The sequence below is a fragment of the Salmo salar genome, chromosome 20 (assembly GCF_965601325.2).
Source record: "Salmo salar chromosome 20, fSalSal1, whole genome shotgun sequence".
Classification (NCBI taxonomy): domain Eukaryota; kingdom Metazoa; phylum Chordata; class Actinopteri; order Salmoniformes; family Salmonidae; genus Salmo; species Salmo salar.
The window spans coordinates 9181743-9202403 of record NC_138310.1 but is presented as its reverse complement, the minus strand read 5'-3'; the positions used below and the strand labels follow the sequence as shown (position 1 = coordinate 9202403).

Below are 20661 nucleotides of genomic sequence, written 5' to 3'. Positions count from 1 at the left end.
TTTGGAAGTTTAAGTGCCTTAGGATGCATGTTTTGGAAAGTAATTATCAGTCTATAATTTTAATGGTAGGTTTATTCCAACAGTGAGAGACAGAATAACAACAATTAAATCCAGAAAAACGCATGTCAAAAATGTTATAAATTGATTTGCATTTTAATGAGGGAAATAAGTATTTGACCCCCTCTCAATCAGAAAGATTTCTGTCTCCCAGGTGTCTTTTATACAGGTAACGAGCTGAGATTAGGAGCACACTTTTAAAGGGAGTGCTCCTAATCTCAGTTTGTTACCTGTATAAAAGACACCTGTTCACAGAAGCAATCAATCAATCAGATTCCAAACTCTCCACCATGGCCAAGACCAAAGAGCTCTCCAAGGATGTCAGGGACAAGATTGTAGACCTACCCAAGGCTGGAATGGGCTACAAGACCATCGCCAAGCAGTTTGGTGAGAAGGTGACAACAGTTGGTGCGATTATTCGCAAATGGAAGAAACACAAAATAACTGTCAATCTCCCTCGGCCTGGGGCTCCATGCAAGATCTCAACTCATGGAGTTGCAATGATCATGAGAATGGTGAGGAATCAGCCCAGAACTACATGGGAGGATCTTGTCAATGATCTCAAGGCAGCTGGGACCATAGTCACCAAGAAAACAATTGGTAACACACTACGCCGTGAAGGACTGAAATCCTGCAGCGCCCGCAAGGTCCCCCTGCTCAAGAAAGCACATATACATGCCCGTCTGAAGTTTGCCAATGAACATCTGAATGATTCAGAGGACAACTGGGTGAAAGTGTTGTGGTCAGATGAGACCAAAATGGAGCTCTTTGGCATCAACTCAACTCGCCGTGTTTGGAGGAGGAGGAATGCTGCCTATAACCCCAAGAACACCATCCCCACCGTCAAACATGGAGGTGGAAACATTATGCTTGGGGGTGTTTTTCTGCTAAGGGGACAGGACAACTTCACCGCATCAAAGGGACGATGGACGGGTCCATGTACCGTCAAATCTTGGGTGAGAACCTCCTTCCCTCAGCCAGGGCATTGAAAATGGGTCGTGGATGGGTATTCCAGCATGACAATGACCCAAAACACACGGCCAAGTCAACAAAGGAGTGTCTCAAGAAGAAGCACATTAAGGTCCTGGAGTGGCCTAGCCAGTCTCCAGACCTTAATCCCATAGAAAATCTGTGGAGGGAGCTGAAGGTTCGAGTTGCCAAACATCAGCCTCGAAACCTTAATGACTTGGAGAAGATCTGCAAAGAGGAGTGGGACAAAATCCCTCCTGAGATGTGTGAAAACCTGGTGGCCAACTACAAGAAACGTCTGACCTCTGTAATTGCCAACAAGGGTTTTGCCACCAAGTACTAAGTCATGTTTTGCAGAGGGGTCAAATACTTATTTCCCTCATTAAAATGCAAATCAATTTATAACATTTTTGACATGTGTTTTTCAGGATTTTTTGTTGTTGTTATTCTGTATCTCACTGTTCAAATAAACCTACCATTAGAATTATAGACTGATAATTTCTATGTCAGTGGGCAAACGTACAAAATCAGCAGGGAATCAAATACTTTTTTTCCTCACTGTAGGTTAGTATTGTGGAGTAACTACAATACTGTTGGTCCATCCTCAGTTTTCTCCTATCACAGTCATTAAACTTTGTAACTGTTTTAATGTCACCATTGGTCGCATGGTGAAATCCCTGAGCAGTTTCTTTCCTCTCCGGCAACTGAGTTAGGAAGGACGCCTGTAACTTTGTTCTTTTTTCCCCCATCTTCCAATAGGTGCCCTTCTTTGCGAGGCATTTGGAAAACCTCCCTGGTCTTTGTGGTTGAATCTGTGTTTGAAATTCACTGCTTGACTGAGGGACCTTACAGATAATTGTACTGTATGTGTGGGGTACAGAGATGAGGTAGTCATTCTAAAATCATGTTAAACACTGTTATTGCAAACAGAGTGAGTCCATGCAATGTATTATGTGACTTGTTAAGCACATGTTTACTCCTGAACTTATTTAGGCTTGCCATAACAAAGGGATTGAATACTTATTGACTCAAGACATTTCAGCTTTTCATTTTGAAATAATTAGCAAACATTTCTAAAAACATAATTTCACTTTGACATTATGGGGTAATGACTAGAAGAGAAGTAGTCCATTTCTCCTCAACCCTCAACCAGGATAGCCTAGCATGCATGTAGTTGATGTTAGTTCTGTATGTGTAGTTAAGGGTAAGGTGTGCTGCTCTGTTTTGAGCCAGCTGCAGCTTTGCTAGGTCTTCCTTTGCTGCACCTCACCGACTACCGGACAGTAATCAACATGGGACAACATCAGAGCCTGAACAACTAGTACAGTTGATTTGTGTGTAAAAAACTCAGAACATATTTGAAGAAAAGACATACCTCTCCCCATCTTCACAATAACTTTGTTAATATGACTTGACCATGATAACTGACCATCCAATATTATACCTAGGAGTTTAGCTTCCTCAACTTGTTCAATTGTCACACCTTTTATACACAACTCCAGATGAGGTTTAGGTCTAAGAGAATGCTTTAAACCAAATACAATGCTTTTAGATGTATTTAAGACCGGTTTATTGCTAATTACCCATTATGACACTGACTGTAACTCCTTGCTAAGAGTCTCAGTGAGCTCCCAGGTTGTCATTGCTGTGTCTCTGTCTCTCAACCTGTACAGAGCGAGTGACAGGCGTGTGTGTGTGTGTGTCAGCCAGGTCATTCATTTGCACATGGAGAGGTATTCTCTGTAGCGTCGACTCCCACTGGAAGCCATTACTGAGGAGCTGCAGAGACATGGGCCTATGCTGCTTAATCACACTCTCATACACACACAAACACGCACACACACACACACACACACACACACACACACACACACACACACACACACACACACACACACACACACACACACACACACACACACACACACACACACACACACACACACACACACACACACACTGCAGGTATACACATACTTACACATGCCAACACACACATTTGAAGCATGAATATTGTTGCAAGGTGACCAGCGGAGCATTGGGATAATCATCTAGGAAGACTGACATGTGCAAATGTAAGGCGAAAGCCGTCCACAAATAAAGATATTTACCAGTCCCCCCACACACTCTCATGCCTGATTAAGCCTGGAGACGAGGGAATGAGTGTGTTGTCATATTTTTCCGATTTTGTTTAACAATGTGACAAAATGACATTAGGATCTAGAGGCAATAGTGTTGCAATTATTGGAAGCCTCTTTTTTTTCTACACTCAATCATGGCCATGCTTTTATAACGATGGCTAATGCCGTGCTGATCCATTCCCAAATGCCTTTGCAGTGGAGGAACTCATTTAAGCGGACACACAAAAGTATTTGTTCATGTGTCTGGGAGTACAGCAACACATTTCATAGCCGCCCATTCTTTGGCTTAATGCGGAACATCCCCTGGGTGATGGGTTTGGCAGCTTCAGAAATGGGAAATCCATATTTGCTGAGGGGGTCATCCGCGGGTTAGGGGGAGAAAAGTTTGTGCCGAGGATGTGTGACTTCGTTAGGAGAAAGTTTTCCTTTTTGTTGTTGTTGTTGTTGGAGTGTTGGGAATTGTGCGGGAATCGATATTCATAGGGGGTGTAAGGTTATACTAAGGTGGTAGAGGGTGTGATATGATGGAGTAGAGGTGTGTGTGCATGCGGGCATGCATGTGTCTGTCTCTGTGTGAGTGTGTTTGTGAGTGTGTGCGATGAATACCACATGAGGTTGAATAATCCTGTAATATGAAATGACAGCCTGCTAGTGACAGATCGGCTAAAGTGGTTGTTTTCTCTGTGTAACCTCGTCCACCACAGCGCCTCTGGAGCTGCCCCCCAGGAGAGGCAGGAACTTCAGCCTAACATCTCACCAGCTGAGGGTCCTGACCCAGCTAGCCTGCACTCTGCTGGGCCTGGAGAGCCAAGTGGACGAGCTGGCCACTCAACTGGCATTCATCAACTGTGCCGGGGAGACTCCCTGCAGTGTGAGAGGTACACAACCGCTACAGAAACACACACACACAAACACACAAAGTGTGTGTCTGCGTGAACTGTTAGTGAATATAGACTGCAACAGTGATGTCACTTCCTTCGCAACAGTCTCCACTGATGACATGTATCCAGAGAGAGAGAGAGAGAGAGAGAGAGAGAACGAGAACATGATGTTCAGACAAAGATCTCTCTTTGCACATCAGACAGAGACAAGTCTATTCCAACACACATGCACACAGAACACCAACAACATTGCATGCTTTTGCACACGTAACTTGCCTGGACTAAACCGACTGCATACTCTCCATGTGTTATTTAAATGTGCACTTTTAACAGGGAATTATCGTGGTTGCTGTACAAGTCTTTGCCAGCCATCTCCTCTTTCCCCTCTGAACTGGTGCAGAGAAGTTAAATGAAAGCTTTTGGTGCATGTAGTAATTTCCATAAAGGTTACATTAAAAAACAAGACATGCAGAAAGGCTCGATTTACAGAGAAGTAAACAGCCTTTAAAGGGCAGTTATCCAAATCATTAATTCGAGGCAATCAAACGGCTTAATTACCAGAAATTCATCAGATGGGCTTAAAGGTCAAAAAGTGACGCGCGGGCTGCTTCCTCCCCTCTTCCGTTCTGCGCGGTCTTGTTCGGCTAAATTGCCTCGCCTGGGGTCTCACTTTTCCGCTTCTGATTAGGAAAACGTGGCCTTGATGTGTGCTCCTTTTAATTTGTTCCCCCATACACCCGTCTTATCCTCCCCCTCACCCCCCTCAAAGGATTAGCCCAGTTATGGCCGTTGCTATCTGGGTTCAAATCAACTCCAAGCCCCAGATTTAGACTAACTACTCACTGTTGCATTTGACTTAGAACTTGATTTACTGCTCACGTCGTCATTTGCTTGTCACTTTTACTGATTGGTTTATGTACAGTTATGCAAGCATTGTCCATGCTGCCCGCCATTTACCATGGGGTATTATCGTGGACGTTTCAGCAATATTTGTGCCAAAGACTTCACTTCTTAGAATTATACAGTAGCTATATTTCCTGAATAGCCAGCCTATTGTCTCAAAATATGCGTTATCAATGAGTTTATGTCATGGCCTTGTCTTTAGGTTGATGGCCATTTCATTTCCGTTAGCTATGGGCTTGGAGATTTGGTCAAACACATCCGTATCATCTGAGACCTTATTCCAATGTTGAGACTCATTTGGAATCCATATCTGTTTCTGTTGATAGGAATATTGAAAAAGACCAAAGACGACTTAGATATGACCACTGTGGATGGTAACAAGACCACGGCAGAGACGCTCTTCCAGAGTCCGGAGGTGAGACTGCCCTCTGCTGCCTTGGAGGAGGAACGGCAGCTTGAGCAATAAACCATTATTCCATCAACTGCTGCAATATCACCTGATCGAACATATTTCTGACGAATCAGTCTCTTCAGATGTTCATTTTGTCCTCTCCCTGTGTTGATTGGCTGTGCGGTTGTCTCTTCCTGGTCGTAGACCGTTGTTCTGGAGTTTGATTGGAGGGCTGCGTTCAGGAAGCTGGTGCCCCATATGGCTCACTGTGTCAAGGTGGTGCTGGAGGATGTGTGCACCAAGAGTCTGCAGCAGGAGGAGCTGTCACACACATCTGGCTCCGCCCACATGGTCCTGACTAACACACCCCACAGAGATGACTCCTCCCTCACCTGCCCAGAGAGGGACCGCCCCAAGATGGTCGCCAAGGTAAGCATAAAGATCAACACAAATATGACCGTTTGTGTGTGGTCCATCCTCATGTGATGTCCATATGACAGTGCTCGGTCAACTTTCGTACCATGAGAGCCCGTGTGAAGAAAAAGCAGGCTGTGTGACAGAGGCAGCCCTGTCTGTCTTCCCTCAGCCCAGAGTATTTTGTCCTGCTTAAGTCCCCACCGATCAACCCTCTCTCCTCCTCAGATCAAGATGAACCCCCCCTCCCCTCCGTCAGGAGGAAGTTCCTCCCTCGTTTATCACCATCATCCCCCACTCCAAGTCTCTCTCTTATATTAGTGTTCCTCACTCATACCTTTCTCCCTCTGTCCCCACCCATCCATCCATATCTCTCTTTTTCTCTCTCCTCGTCCTCTCCTTATCTTCCTCCCTATCCTCTTCCTGATTCACCTGTGCCAGACACCACCATCAGAACCCCCCCCCCCCCAGCTGCTACCTGCCCATTTGTTTTCACTGTGGCTGGAACAGGTCTTGTATAGGGCTAGGAGGGGTGTGTGTGTGTGTGGGGGGGGGGGGGGGGGGGCTGGCACCCTGTTATGTACTGTACAGTGGGCAGGACACCATGATTGACTGTGGTTCCATTACACACCTAATGCAGCTCTACAATCATAGGCCAAATTCAATCAATTACAGATCAAGGAAAAGATTCACTGCGGGTTGACATAGAATGTCGACGCTGTGTTTGGTTTGGTTTCACGTCAATATCCAATGATAATGGTTGTGAGCGGAACAGGTTGTAGGGTATGTGTGTTTAATGTGGCTAACGCCTATGATAAGCTACACCATAAGCATTTTGATTGAACCCGCAGCGCTTTTCCTTCTCTGCAATTGATCAAATTGGGGCCTAAACCTCTTTGTCCATCCTTGCCTCATAAGAAGCCTGTGTTTTTTCCCCTCTCCTCCTCCTCCTCCTCCTTCATCTCGTCCTCCTCTCCTCTAGCCCTTTACACCGACACTAGTTTTGGCTCCTCGTTGCTAACAAGTGTCAGAATTTGTCTCCGCTCAAGACCTGGACAACATATTTATGTGTAGGTCAACGCTTAAAATATGAGAGCCTCTCAGCTCAAAGGTTATACATGCATATGCATTGAGGAGCACCCACCGAGACCAAAGGCGAGAGCTTTTTTTTCTTGTCTCCCTTTTTTGACATATGCGTGCATGTTTGAGGCGAGAGCAAATTACTATACAAGACCAGAGCATGAAATGTGGCCCGGTTCAAAAGCATTAGCCGATCAATATTTCACTCATTCATATGCATACCTTTGTAGCTTCATCCCAGCTTCAGTTGCATGACCCGTTCCACTGCCCACATTACCATAAATAGGTACAGGTAACTGCCAAAATAGAGGAAACTCTTGAGTAAATGAGGGATTCAAAGTACAGTATATTGAAAGCAGGTGCTTTCACACAAGTGTGGTTCCTGAGTTAATTAAGGAATTAACATCCCATCATGCTTAGGGTCATGTATAATTACTATAATTTTGGCTACCATGGCTAGGTTACCATGGCTAGGTTAAAAGGGTGTGTGTGTATGTGTGTCTGTGTGTCTGTGTGTGTGTGTGTGTGTGTGTGTGTGTGTGTGTGTGTGTGTGTGTGTGTGTGTGTGTGTGTGTGCTCAGCTACCAGATCTCAACTCAGTGGCACCTGAGACAGCGTTTTCCACCACCATCAACAAAACACCAAATGATGGAATTTCTCATGGAAGAATGGTGTCGCATCCCTCCAATAGAGTCCTAGACACTTATAGAATCTATGCCAAGGTGCATTGAAGCTGTTCTGGCTCTTGGTGGCCAATCACCCTATTAAGACACTTTATGTTGGTGTTTCCATTATTTTAGCAGTTACCTTGTATGTCCGTTAGTTTGACGGCGCAACGTTAACGTTTGCTCTTTCTGCATTCACCCCTGCCTGTACACTCAATCTCTCAGCTGCCTGTAGCTTCGCATTACAAACGTCTCATAGAAACAGAGAGTGATCCAATTCGTGCCTTACCTCTGTGTCATTTCAATCACCTTGCAGTGGAGCGCTCCTGTAAGACCTGTAGGGATCCGTATCTTTGTTCTGAGCTAGTTAAGGTTCAGTCTATAGCTGAGGTGTGCGAGCGATAAATCTCCCTGACACCTTGTGGGTCCTCAGAGCGCTGTGTCTGTCTGTCTCTGTCCATCCGTCCGTCCGTCCGCCTGTCTGTGCCGGTGGACAAGCCTCAGGCCCAAGGCACTGACTCTGCTAAGCTCCTAATGACTCGATGCACTCTATTGTCTATTGATTTCCTGGCCCAAATGGACATTGTTCCCTGGCCTTTCTGACCCACTAGAGGCTTATTCTGCCCTGGAATTGCTACAAGGCGATGTCAATTCTGTCTACACATTGGAAACTCGCTGACAGAATGTCAAACTTCCTGCCAGTGTTACAGTAAGTCAAGTAAGGCAGTGTGAGTGTAAAACAAAATGGAGCTGAGCTGATATATCCGTGCTGCCACTATTGGAAGGGCTTTGTTATGGAGAAGGGAGAAAATACATTCAGTGCTTTTCCACACTAAGGGCAAGCCAACTCCTGCGGGAATTTAGGAAATATATTATCGTACCTGGCCATGTTTTGCTGCTTTTAAATCACCCTGGCGCATAGCTCACATATAAAAAGTAGGGTGAACTCATTCACACACGTGTGAGTCTTTGGCATTCGCTGATCCTCTGTCGTTACTCTCAGTGTGCTGTCCATGGGAAGGGTTGTGTGTGCGTGTCAGGCTGATGTCTCTGTGTCTGTCTCTCGCTCTGTAATGTGGATTCATTTGACACTGTCTTTCTACACAAACTATGTGTTCAATCTGTTCGATGGCGTTCCATTTATTACGTTCCGGCCATAACTAAGAGCCCGTCCTCCCCAAATGAAGGTGCCACCTGTGACCTCTATAGCTTTGGACCTTGACCTTTCAGTTAGGGGCATGGATAAGATGGGAGTGTAAAAGAAGAGAAACAAAGGGGATTGAGACGTATTGTAGTTTATAGCATGCCTTTACTGAGAGGCACCTCATGTCTATGCTGTCACTCTCTCTCTCCCTTTCTCTCTCTCTCGTTGGCTTGGCTCTCATCCATCCCCGCTCTGTTCCTCTCTGTCTAGTTCTGTGGCGACATCATGGGGGAGTGTGATGCCCTCCTGCCCCTGGCGGAGGCGTGTGGCGATGCCGCCCTCCTGGAGGTGCGCTGCAGCTTCGTGGAGGTGTGTGCCTGGGTCACGTCTGCCATCTTGGGCCGTGTGGAGGAACGGGCAGGGGAGGTGCCCTCTGCTGCCCCCTTGAAGAACCTGATTGCTCTGCTGGGCACCAGTATGTACATCCACCAACGGCTGTGCCACTATGAGGCCCAACTCAGAGAGACTAACACCACTGCAGCCAGAGTGTGAGTCTGTTTAGACTGTGTACCTCTGTTTGTTTCCACACACAAGAGCATAATAGTTGTATTAAACACCACCCACTCCCCTTGTTCAACAGTCCACCTTCCAACTCCCTTCTCAGTTACATAATCACTACAACCCTGTGTCATAGCCAGGGTTGGGTAGGTTACATTCTAAATGTAATCTGTTACAGTTACTAGTTACCTGTCCAAAATTGTAATCATTAACGTAACTTTTGGGTTACCCAAACTCAGTAACGTAATCTGATTACGTGCAGTTACTTTTAGATGACTTTCCCCTCAAGAGGCATTAGAAGAAGACAAAAATGTATGTTACCAATTGAACGACATCTATTGCAGGATAAATCAATGTTAAAGTTTACATAGCTGGCCATATATGAATGTTACATTTTAATTCAGGGTTTGGTTATGTGTGCTCCCGAGTGGTGCAGAGGTCTAAGGCACTGCATCTCAGTGCAAGAGGTGCTTTCTACTACATATAATACAATTAAATTATGTCTTTACATTAAAAACGAAAGTCTATCAGAATTCCAGTCATTCCAATAAATGTTATGCCCCTTGATCTTCAAGAATAGGACTTGGAAATATGGAAGTATAGATTAGCCAAATTGTTTTACCTGAGCATGACCCCAAAACGAAGGATTTATTAGCCAACCCTACTCTATTGTCATGGAGGACTGATTGGGCTCATTGATTCGAGTTGAAAAATAAATGCTGCACTCATGGAATGGTTGCTTTAAGCACCACTGAAAAGTGCTATTTACATGTGAAAAATGAATGCCATATGCTGCATTTGCTATAGGCCTTTTGTTTACCATTTTGTTGGTGAAACTTTGATATCTTGATAATATGCAGCTGTTTAAAGGGCAAATCCACAGATGAAACAATAACAAAATGGTCGCCCAGCCTCTCTTTTGGTAAAAAGATGAGGGATGGGCCTGGAGAAATATAACCACTCTCAGATGAATAGACAGAGCTATGGATGCAAGGACTGGCCATCGATTATATAAAAAGTATAGTTTTAACCATGTTATGAGGCTATACAGTGTTTGTTTACATTTACAATGTTTACAAATATTGGAGAAAAAAAACAGTTTATGTTTCGGGTTCTCATGGAGTATGACAGTTGAACTAAGCTTATGAGGCATTTACAAGTTATATTCTTCAAGAATCTATGGATATATCCATTGATGTATAGTCCAAAAAAGAATGTAGCAATTACGGGTTGTCCCTTGAAGTCTATTAAGAGTGTACGAGTTTGAGCATGTGTCCATTAGGCCTATGGATGTATTTTTAATTTTTATCAGCATTAATTAGAATGAGCAATAAAAGGTCATCTTTTATTCCATTGGCTGGGATCCGCACTGTGCAGCTGTTGCAAGAGCGCATTTTTCACTGGCTGTTCACTGGTTAAAAAACAATGATTGATAGGCAGGGTAAACATGTTGAATTCAACCATTACTGGTTTGAAATAAACATTTAGATTTGTGATCAGCCATCCACAACAGCCACAATCCATACGGTGCAAATAGCTAAACGAGAGCGCAGCAGTGTGATTCACATCAACGCGCTACGTAGATATCAATAATAAGTGATATCCGTATCATCGTAGACTACACCACTACTGTCATCCTTACCTCCAAGCGTTTATTCAAGTTGGATAATCTTTGGATGCCGACAGCAGTCGCACCATTGGAAGACATAGCTTGGAATGGAGCCTACAAAAGCCTATTCCTGCTCTTTTCCCGCGATCCATCAAACACATAGTGGTCTCTGTCTTGTGGTCAGACTCGCTCAAACTTAAACTTGCACCTTTTTTCAATGCTGGTTTGAATGTCATTGAGAAAACAGAGGAGTGTCAAAGATATTTTTTTTGAAAACATCCTTTCTGAATTTAAAAGTAATCCTCAAAGTAATCATCTAGTTTTTCTAAAGTACCTGTAATCTGATTACAATATTTAACATAATGGATTACAGTTACCATTTTTTGTTTACTCCCCAACCCTGGTCATGGATAATAGAAAACTGCACCTCCATGACAACAAAGATTTAAAACAAGCAGAAAGCCATAAAAAGCCAGGGGGTTCACCAGACATATTTTCCTAAATATTCTTTGGGATTTATTGATGTCCAGTGTAGTTTCTCAGCCAAGGGAGATTGTCAGAGCACTGCCAAAGGTACTAAAACTCTGTAATTGAGTTGTAAAGAATCTGCATATCTGTGTGCGAGCGATGGCCTGACTGCACCGTCCGTTCGTCTGTCTGGTGTAATGGAGGAGATGTGTTGGTTGGAAAACAGATGTTGCCTCTCAAACTGAGCCAAAGGGTAAAGGCAGAGGAGAGGGAGAAGGCTACAGAGAGTCTGTGCGGCCTAGCGCTGACAGAGAGGGCTGGGGAGCAAGATGGAGAGAGTTTGGAGGGAAGGGGGTGGGTTGTTTAAAGGGGGAGGGGCTAAGAGAGAAGGAAAGGAGGGAAATGATGGAGTGGTTCTAATCACAGCCATTTGTGAATACATCTGGCAGATTTGTTTACCTCCTAGTACCCCTTTGGCCACTGCACTCCACGTATCCCTCCTCAAAGTGCCCTGCTTGCCCATGTGCCCTACCTCTTCCCTCATGCGCCCCGCCTTCACCTGCCTTGTGGCCCCTCACCCCCTATTCTCTTGAACTTCCCCCTCCCTCCCTGACCCCCTTCCCCTTTCTTTGGCCCCTGTGCAATCCTGTTAAAAGGTATTCCTGTACGTATGTTGTTTGTGGCCCTGCAGGCCCATGACACTGCTGCCCATCCAGAGGTACCAGGATGTGACGGAGGGCCTGAGAGAGCAGCTGGCTAGCTACTGTGTCCAGGTGTGCACCAGCACTATCCTGCAAGACGCAGAGAGCCACCACTGGGCTGACCCCAAACCCTTCTACGAGGTGAGCTAGACCACAATTACTGCATGGTACTCTACTGTAGCAAGCTTTTCGGTAATGCTCTTTGTGCTAATGGACGTTCTCTGCTAGTATTTGTCAGCAAGAGAGAGTAATGGAGTCTTGTAGTGTTTTTTTGTGTTTGTTGTATGTCTATTCAAGGTTGGTTTTTTTTGTCGCTACAAATATGAAGAGCTCTCTCTCTTTAGATGTATTCCCAAAATGCACTCTTTACGCTATTAGCACCCCCTTCCCCTCCCGCCCCCAAACTCAGGGCTCCACTCTCAGCTCTCCCAGCACATCTGGGGCTCCTGTGCTTCCCTGAGGGCTGGTGGGATCGAGGCGTCTGCACTGTGACCATCTGGAAACAGGGCTGCTGGAGCCCCTGTCCTCCCATACCTATGCCCCCTAAACCAACCCAGAACCCCCTCCCTCCCTCCCTCGCCCACTCCCTCCCTCTCCCTCCATTCCCGGTCACTGAGGTCAGACAGGCCTGCTGTGTGCAGGTGTGTTTTCTTCTGTCTGTCCTGGATCCTGGAGCTCAGGGGAGGCAGCTTAGCTCTTCCGGCCCAGACCCAGTACCAAGACCCAGAACCTGGCCAGGCCCAGCCACAGACAAGTCTCAGCCACATGTGCACTTCCTCTTGGTCCTGGTACAGATTGTAATTCAGGGGGGTCTGTTGGGTCCAGAGGCAGAGGATGGAGTCTTAATCCCGGACGTATGGTCATGCTCTCTGTCCAGAGACAATCCCTAATGATTGGCTTGGGGGGAGGAGGGGGAAGAGAGGGTTGAGATCATTACTAGATGTCGAACATGTTGTTAATAATCTCTCTTTGGTCACAACACCAACTGTAGGACTGTTTCCCCACCCTTGTCTGAAAGCAATTAGAGACAGGAAACCAGCCTCTCTCATTATGTCTCTCTCTCTCTCGCTCTCCACCTCTCTCTCTGTCTTTCTTTTACAACATTTCTTTGACCCGATGTAAAAACCATTCATCTTTCTGTCATCTAATTTCAGTGTGTGTGCATGCGTGTGCCTGAGCATCTCTGTGTGTGTGTGTGTGTGTGTGTGTGTGTGTGTGTGTGTGTGTGTGTGTGTGTGTGTGTGTGTGTGTGTGTGTGTGTGTGTGTGTGTGTGTGTGTGGTGAACATCTGTGTGTGTGTGTGTGTGTGTGTGTGTGTGTGTGTGTGTGTGTGTGTGTGTGTGTGTGTGTGTGTGTGTGTGTGTGTGTGTGTGTGTGTGTGTGTGTGTTTAGTGATATTCTAGACTGTTCCCCTTGTCTGTGATGCCTTCCACTGATCAGGGCATGAAAGCAGTCTTTAGTCACATAGGGGAACAGGAGCCCAGGTGCAGAGTGCAGGTGGTGTGACCATGGGGCCTTCTATGTGTTGACAGCACTGTCTCTCTCTCTCTCTCTCTCTCTCTCTCTCTCTGCAGGGTGATAGGTGTTCATTCTCAGTGCAGATGTGGCACTACTTCCTGACTGGGCTGCGTACTGACCTGTGGTTGGCTGTGCCGGGCTCTGTGGGGCGGGACGTGCTGGCTCAGGTGACCAGTGAGAGTCTGCAGGTTCTGGTGCAGAGGTACTCCAGGGCACGGCCCTCCTACAAGAGGCACCTGCAGATCAGGTACAGTATGGTATGAGGCAGGGCTTCCCCACACACACGTGCACATATGCATACAGCAACACACACACACACACACACACACACACACACACACACACACACACACACATATATGAGTGCATACATACACTCATATACACACACACATTATTGTTAGTGTTGTTGGTGTTGTTAGTGTTGTTTCTATTGTTAGTGTTGTTTGTGTTGTTAGTGTTGTTAGTGTTGTTTGTGGTGTTAGTATTGTTAGTATTGTTAGTAGTGTTAGTATTGTTAGTATTGCTAGTTTTGCTAGTGTTGTTAGTGTTGTTTGTATTGTTTGTGTTGTTAGTATTGTTAGTATTGCTAGTGGTGTTAGCAGTGTTAGTGCTTTTAGCAGTGTTAGTGTTGTTTGTGGTGTTAGTATTGTTAGTATTGCTAGTGGTGTTAGCAGTGTTAGTGTTGTTAGTAGTGTTACTAGTGCTAGTATTGTTAGTATTGTTAGTAGTGTTAGTGGCATTATCGGTGTTAGGGCTGATAGTAGTGTTAGTATTGTTAGTATTGTTAGTAGTGTTAGTGGCATTATCGGTGTTAGGGCTGATAGTAGTGTTAGTATTGTTAGTATTGTTGGTATTGTTTGCGTTGTTTGTAGTGTTAGTGTTTTTATTATTGTTAGTATAGTTAGTGGTGGAAGTATTGTTAGTAGTGTTAGTATTGTTAGTAGTGTTAGTATTGTTTGTAGTGTTAGTGGTGTTATTATTGTTAGTGTTATTGGTGCTGATAGTATTGTTAGTGTTGTTAGAATTGTTAGTGTTGTTAGAATTGTTAGTGATGCTAGTATTGTTAGTGATGTTAGTATTGTTAGTGTTGTTAGTATTGTTAGTGTTGTTAGTAGTGTTAGTGGTGTTGGTATTGTTAGAAGTATTAGTGTTGATAGGGTTGCAAGTATTGTTAGTGTTCATAGTACTGTTAGTATTGTTAGTATTGTTAGTGTTGTTAGTATTGTTAGTGATGTTAGTGTTGTTAGTAGTGTTAGTAGTGTTAGTAGTGTTAGTGGTGTTGGCATTGTTAGAAGTATTAGTGTTGTTAGTATTGTTAGTATTGTTAGTATTATTGGTGTTGTTGGTGTTGTTAGTATTGTTAGTATTGTTAGTGCTGTTAGTGTTGTTAGTATTGTTAGTGTTCTTGGTGTTCTTGGTGTCGTTAGTGTTGTTAGTATTGTTACTATTGTTGGTGTTTTTTGTGTTGTTTGTGTTGTTAGTGTTGTTTTTTGTGCTGTTAGTTGTGTTAGTGTTGTTGGTGTTGTTAGTATTGTTAGTGTTTTTAGTATTGTTAGTATTGTTGGTGTTGTTAGTGTTGTTAGTATTGTTGGTCTTGGTGTTGGTGGTGTTGTTAGTATTGTTAGTGTTGTTAGTATTGTTCGTGTTTTTAGTATTGTTAGTATTGTTGGTGTTGTTAGTTTTGTTAGTGTTGTTAGTATTGTTGGTCTTGGTGTTGTTGGTGTTGTTAGTGTTGTTTGTGCTGTTAGTGTTGTTAGTGTTGTTTGTGCTGTTAGTTTTGTTAGTGTTGTTGGTGTTGTTAGTGTTGTTAGTATTCTTAGTATTGTTTGTGCTGTTGGTGTTGTTGGTGTTGATCGTGTGGTTAGTATTGTTAGTGTTGTTAGTGTTGTTTGTGTTGTTAGTGTTGTTTGTGCTGTTAGTTTTGTTAGTGTTGTTGGTGTTGTTAGTATTATTAGTGTTGTTAGTATTGTTAGTATTGTTTGTGCTGTTGGTGTTGATCGTGTGGTTAGTATTGTTAGTGTTGTTTTTTGTGCTGTTGGTGTTGTTTGTGTTAGTGTTGTTGGTGTTGTTTGTGTTAGTATTGTTCGTGTTGTTAGTGTTGTTAGTATTGTTAGTGTTGTTAGTATTGTTGGTGTTGTTAGTTTTGTTAGTGTTGTTAGTTTTGTTAGTGTTGTTAGTATTGTTAGTATTGTTAGTATTGTTGGTGTTGTTAGTTTTGTTAGTGTTGTTAGTATTGTTAGTATTGTTAGTGTTGTTCGTTTTGTTAGTGTTGTTAGTGTTGTTAGTGTTGTTAGTGTTGTTAGTATTGTTGGTCTTGGTGTTGTTAGTATTGTTAGTGTTGTTTGTGTTGTTAGTGTTGTTTGTGCTGTTAGTGTTGTTTGTGTTGTTAGTGTTGTTTGTGCTGTTAGTTTTGTTAGTGTTGTTGGTGTTGTTAGTATTATTAGTGTTGTTAGTGTTGTTAGTATTGTTAGTATTGTTAGTGTTGTTCGTTTTGTTAGTGTTGTTAGTGTTGTTAGTGTTGTTAGTATTGTTAGTATTGTTGGTCTTGGTGTTGTTAGTATTGTTAGTGTTGTTTGTGTTGTTAGTGTTGTTTGTGCTGTTAGTGTTGTTTGTGTTGTTAGTGTTGTTTGTGCTGTTAGTTTTGTTAGTGTTGTTGGTGTTGTTAGTATTATTAGTGTTGTTAGTATTGTTAGTATTGTTTGTGCTGTTGGTGTTGTTGGTGTTGATCGTGTGGTTAGTATTGTTAGTGTTGTTAGTGTTGTTGTTTGTGCTGTTGGTGTTATTGGTGTTGATCATGTTGTTAGTGTTGTTAGTGTTGTTGTTTGTGCTGTTGGTGTTGTTGGTGTTGATCGTGTGGTTAGTATTGTTAGTGTTGTTAGTGTTGTTGTTTGTGCTAGTTGGTGTTGTTGGTGTTGATCATGTTGTTAGTGTTGTTAGTGTTGTTGTTTGTGCTGTTGGTGTTGTTGGTGTTGATCGTATTGTTGGTGTTGTTAGTGTTGTTGTTTGTGGTGTTGGTTTTGTTTGTGTTGTTAGTGTTGTAGTGTTAGGGTTAGGCTCAGTTCCAAAGTATTCCTCTTGGGCTTGACGTGGGGGACTGAACGCTGCATTAACACATACTAAACACACCCTGAACACATGCTGAGGCCTTCAGTCCACAACTGCCTCACATCACCGCTGACGGATGACAATGTGCAGGTCGTCCATGAATTAGAGTGTTGGGAGAGAGGGCTTGTGTGCTTGTGTGCTTGTGTGTGTGTGTGTGTGTGTGTGTGTGTGTGTGTGTGTGTGTGTGTGTGTGTGTGTGTGTGTGTGTGTGTGTGTGTGTGTGTGTGTGTGTGTGTGTGTGTGTGTGTGTGTGTGTGTGTGTGTGCTTGCACTGTGTTACATACAGGCATCCCAAAGAGAGAGAGGAAGTGTAGGGTTCCTCTGTCTATCTCTGCTGCAACTCACAACCCTCACATGATTACACTAAGACACACTTAGGAATGCTGTCCGTCAAACTTAGAACGGTGATGACAGATTTGGCTCCCGTGAAGAAATAGTCCAATAAAAGCCCTACAACCAATTGAGGAAACAGATTTACTGCTTTTTGGACATGAAAGAGGCCATTTTTTTTACTTAGTAGAGCGAAGGCCTCAGGCCCGTAACTGTCCTGTCATAAACTCAGCAGGAGGTTTCATCTGGCTCGCCAACCATGCTGTCATTTAATGATGTCATGCCTGATGAGAGTTAGGGATGCTCTGTGTAGTGTCTAACCCCTCCCCCCCCCCCCTCCCCCCTCCCCCAGGTGTGACATCACGGTGGTGCTGCTGTGTGTGGAGCAGCTCATGTGGAGTGTGTGTGAGCGGCCCGAGGCGCTGGCGCAGTCAGAGACGTCGGTGGCGGGCTGCGTCTGGGTCGCCTCAATCCACAGCCTGTGTGACCAGCTCCTGACCACGCTGGTCGTCGTGACCGCACCCCTGCCTCAGCTCTACTGGTACAGACACAGCCTCTGACATCTGATCTCTCACACTGGCCGCACTATTCAATCAGCTGTAGCGCATACTGTCTGCCTTTTACCAACCTCAAACCTCTGGGAACTGTCGTCATTTAAACAGCCGCTTAGTCCCAGGGGTTCACTCTGACATCATAAACCTATGTTAATGTACATTACTGCAGCATGGTAAGATTAACCTGGCTTTGTTGCAACAGACCACTCTTTACACAGGGTGTCATACCGCGACACCATCAGTTCAACCACCATCTGCTGTACACTGAGTGTACAAAACACTCCTTCCATGACATAGACTGAACAGGTGAATCCAGGTGAAAGCTATGATCCCTTATTGATGTCGCCTGTTAAATCCACTTAAATCAGTGTAGATGAAGGGGACCGGTTTGTGTCAAGAACTGCAACGCTGCTGGGTTTTTCATGCAGAACAGTTTCCCGTGTGCATCAAGAATGGTCCACCACCCAAAGGACATCCAGTCAACTTGACACATCTGTGGGAAGCATTGGAGTCAACATGGGCCAGCGACCTTGTGGAACGCTTTCGATACCTTGTAGAGTCCATGCCCTGACGAAATGAGGCTGTTCTGAGGTCCATACACAGTCACGGCATATGCAAAGGACACATAGGGCTGATATGCTGTATTCTGATGGCTATGTGTCATATCCCTCAGGACTTTCCAGGACAGACCTGGAGAGGGCTCTGCGCCAGCTCTGGCCCATTCCCCAGGCAGCCCTGGCATACACTGGCTCAGTGCCATCCACCCTGGCCTGTTCACCCAGCAGGCAGCACGGTACGTAGCATACGCACACTCGCTCAAACTCTTACACGCGGAGAGTATACCCACCACGGCCCAAGGACCATATGTCAAGCACCATATGTGTGCTGAGTTAGGGCCAGGTAGTCTGCATAAAAAGCTCCTACTTTACTCTGCTAGGGCGTTGTCTTTGTGAGGGCCCCAGTCTTACCCAGGGACTGTAATACAACACAGATGCAGGTAAAGAAGTCGAGGTGGGAAGCAATAGTGCTACTACACACACTGTGTTTTTGTTAATGGCTGCTGAGGGGGTTTTTCACTGAGGGGTGTGAACAGAGACGACTGTTTCGGAGTGGGAAGAGGGGTGGGTTGTGTGCGTGCATGCGTTCGTGTTTGGGGGTTTGGGAAGGACTTTTCTGACCCGTGAAGGTGCACTCAGTCACTCTCCGCCCTCGCCCCATACTGCCCCCACCCCTCACCACCCTTACTCTTGGGTGATGTCATCGCAGGCTTAGAGAGCACAAATCACCCCCTCCCCTCAACCCCTGCCATACTCCCTGAGAGTTGAAATGAGTTTACATTTATGACCTTCTTTATTTTCCTCATGTTCAGCGATGGCAGGGTGCCTTGCTGTGCTGCGGTTCCCTGGCCAAATCCACAGGTCCTTCCATGGCTGGGCCCTGTAACCAGACCTTCCCTCAACTCAACTCCTCACATAAACCGACTGTGATGATTATTAAATAAAACAACAATAAAAACACAAAGCACGTCGATAAATCAAGTAGCATTACGGCCAATCAAAAGTGTGGAGCTCTCTGTTTTGACACTGGAAGCCGACCCTGCGCCGTAGCTGGTCAGATTTATCACAGCAGTTAAGGGAGGATCTCTCCTGGATTTGCAGCCCCAGTGACATCATAAATTGCGCCGTCAGGTGAAGGTATAGTGTTCCTCACTCCAGCAGCAGGGTGCACCACGCTCTCGCGTTTTGGCTGGAACAGGATGGCTAACTTTCCCTCCCCCTTCCTCCGCCTACTTTTTCCTGCCCTTTATCAGCTTTTTATTGAGACGTATACAACACACGGCCCGGGCGCACTCACACGCACACTCACACATTCACACACATGCACACTCAACACGCAAACTCCAAGGACATGCCTCATTACACCCAGCTGGCTGCAACCTCATGGTTCTACAAAATACAGAGAGGGTTATGCTGTATATTTATGTATTTGGCTTCTCCCCAAATGTTCATTTGCTTTGAGCTGGCCAAGATTAAATGTAATTCCTTCCTGGTGCACACTCTAAGTAAGCGAGCATGAAGGCATTTGCGGACTAATCTGGTAGGGGAGGAACTGACATTCAAGGAAGTTGCTTTATCATAACAGTATATTTGCGGTTCACGGACGCGTGTCCTCCCTTGTCTGAATGGACTGCTTTCTATCATTCCAGTTACCCGACGCTGCAGATCTGTCACTGTTGTTGTGTGTTGTTTCTCCCGCCACCGTTTCTCCTGTCGGTCTGTCCTGTGACTGTCTCGGTTGAAGGGAGGGCCTGGCGGACGAAGCGACCTCCGAGTGCCAGCTGAGGCTGCTGACCTCTGACCTGAGATGCAGTCCCAGGTTGCTGCTGACCGCCATCCTGCACAGAGACTGTCACCTGCTGCGAGTCCTCCTGGAACACTCCCGTAAGACATTCTGATGGAAATACTCTAACAACCTGCTCGTTGCACCACACACACCTGGGAAAGGTGATTGAAAATGAAAAATGAGTCCGATATCCAACACAATTTTCTGAGATGTTATGTTGTTGTTTTGTTGGTTGCACAAACTCTTCATTCTCCCAAATATGATATATTTTTTTATTCATGTGTTAGATCTTTATTAGGCAAAGTGAAACCAAAGACAAGCCCTCCCTTCCCAGAGGCCCATGGGTAGGATAGGGTTCACTTTGGTTATGATTCCTTTAAAATGTAATCTGTGCCCAGGGCCCCAATGGAACTAATCACATCTATGGATGGGCTGTGCAGTGCCTGAACATCTTTGGATGGAGCCCATTTGTTTTATGGAGTTCTCATCATCCTCCTCATCATCATCAGGGCCTTCATCATCCTGACTAAATCAATAGAGAGCCGTAATAAACACCCAACAGGGCTAATCTGAGCTCACACACTGACCTTTAAACATCTCCTTCTCCTCTCTCCACGTTGGGAAAGTGTAACCTTTAAAGACTGTTGTGCACTTGCACATTCATTCACATTAAAGCGACCTCATTAATAACAACGCCAGCCTTCTAAGACGACGGCAGCTAGCTAGCATTTCTCCCCACCGTCGCCCGGGCCTGCACTGCGCCGTCGTAAATCAACATCGCCACCACACCGAAGTCTACCTCGGAGACCAGCTAATTAAGAGGAACC

General features: G+C 45.0%; 1 protein-coding gene across 1 annotated transcript in view; it reads left to right on the top strand.

The window, feature by feature from the left end:
- kiaa0825 (KIAA0825 ortholog) overlaps positions 1-20661 on the top strand; it is a 155456-nt gene that overhangs the window by 34299 nt on the left and 100496 nt on the right. The window contains exons 5-13 of the mRNA XM_014160881.3: positions 3872-4045; positions 5278-5366; positions 5547-5771; positions 8916-9193; positions 11972-12122; positions 13556-13746; positions 17290-17478; positions 18165-18284; positions 19793-19932. Of these exons, the coding sequence (XP_014016356.3) occupies positions 3872-4045; positions 5278-5366; positions 5547-5771; positions 8916-9193; positions 11972-12122; positions 13556-13746; positions 17290-17478; positions 18165-18284; positions 19793-19932 (1557 nt within the window). The remainder of the gene's footprint in view (positions 1-3871; positions 4046-5277; positions 5367-5546; positions 5772-8915; positions 9194-11971; positions 12123-13555; positions 13747-17289; positions 17479-18164; positions 18285-19792; positions 19933-20661) is intronic.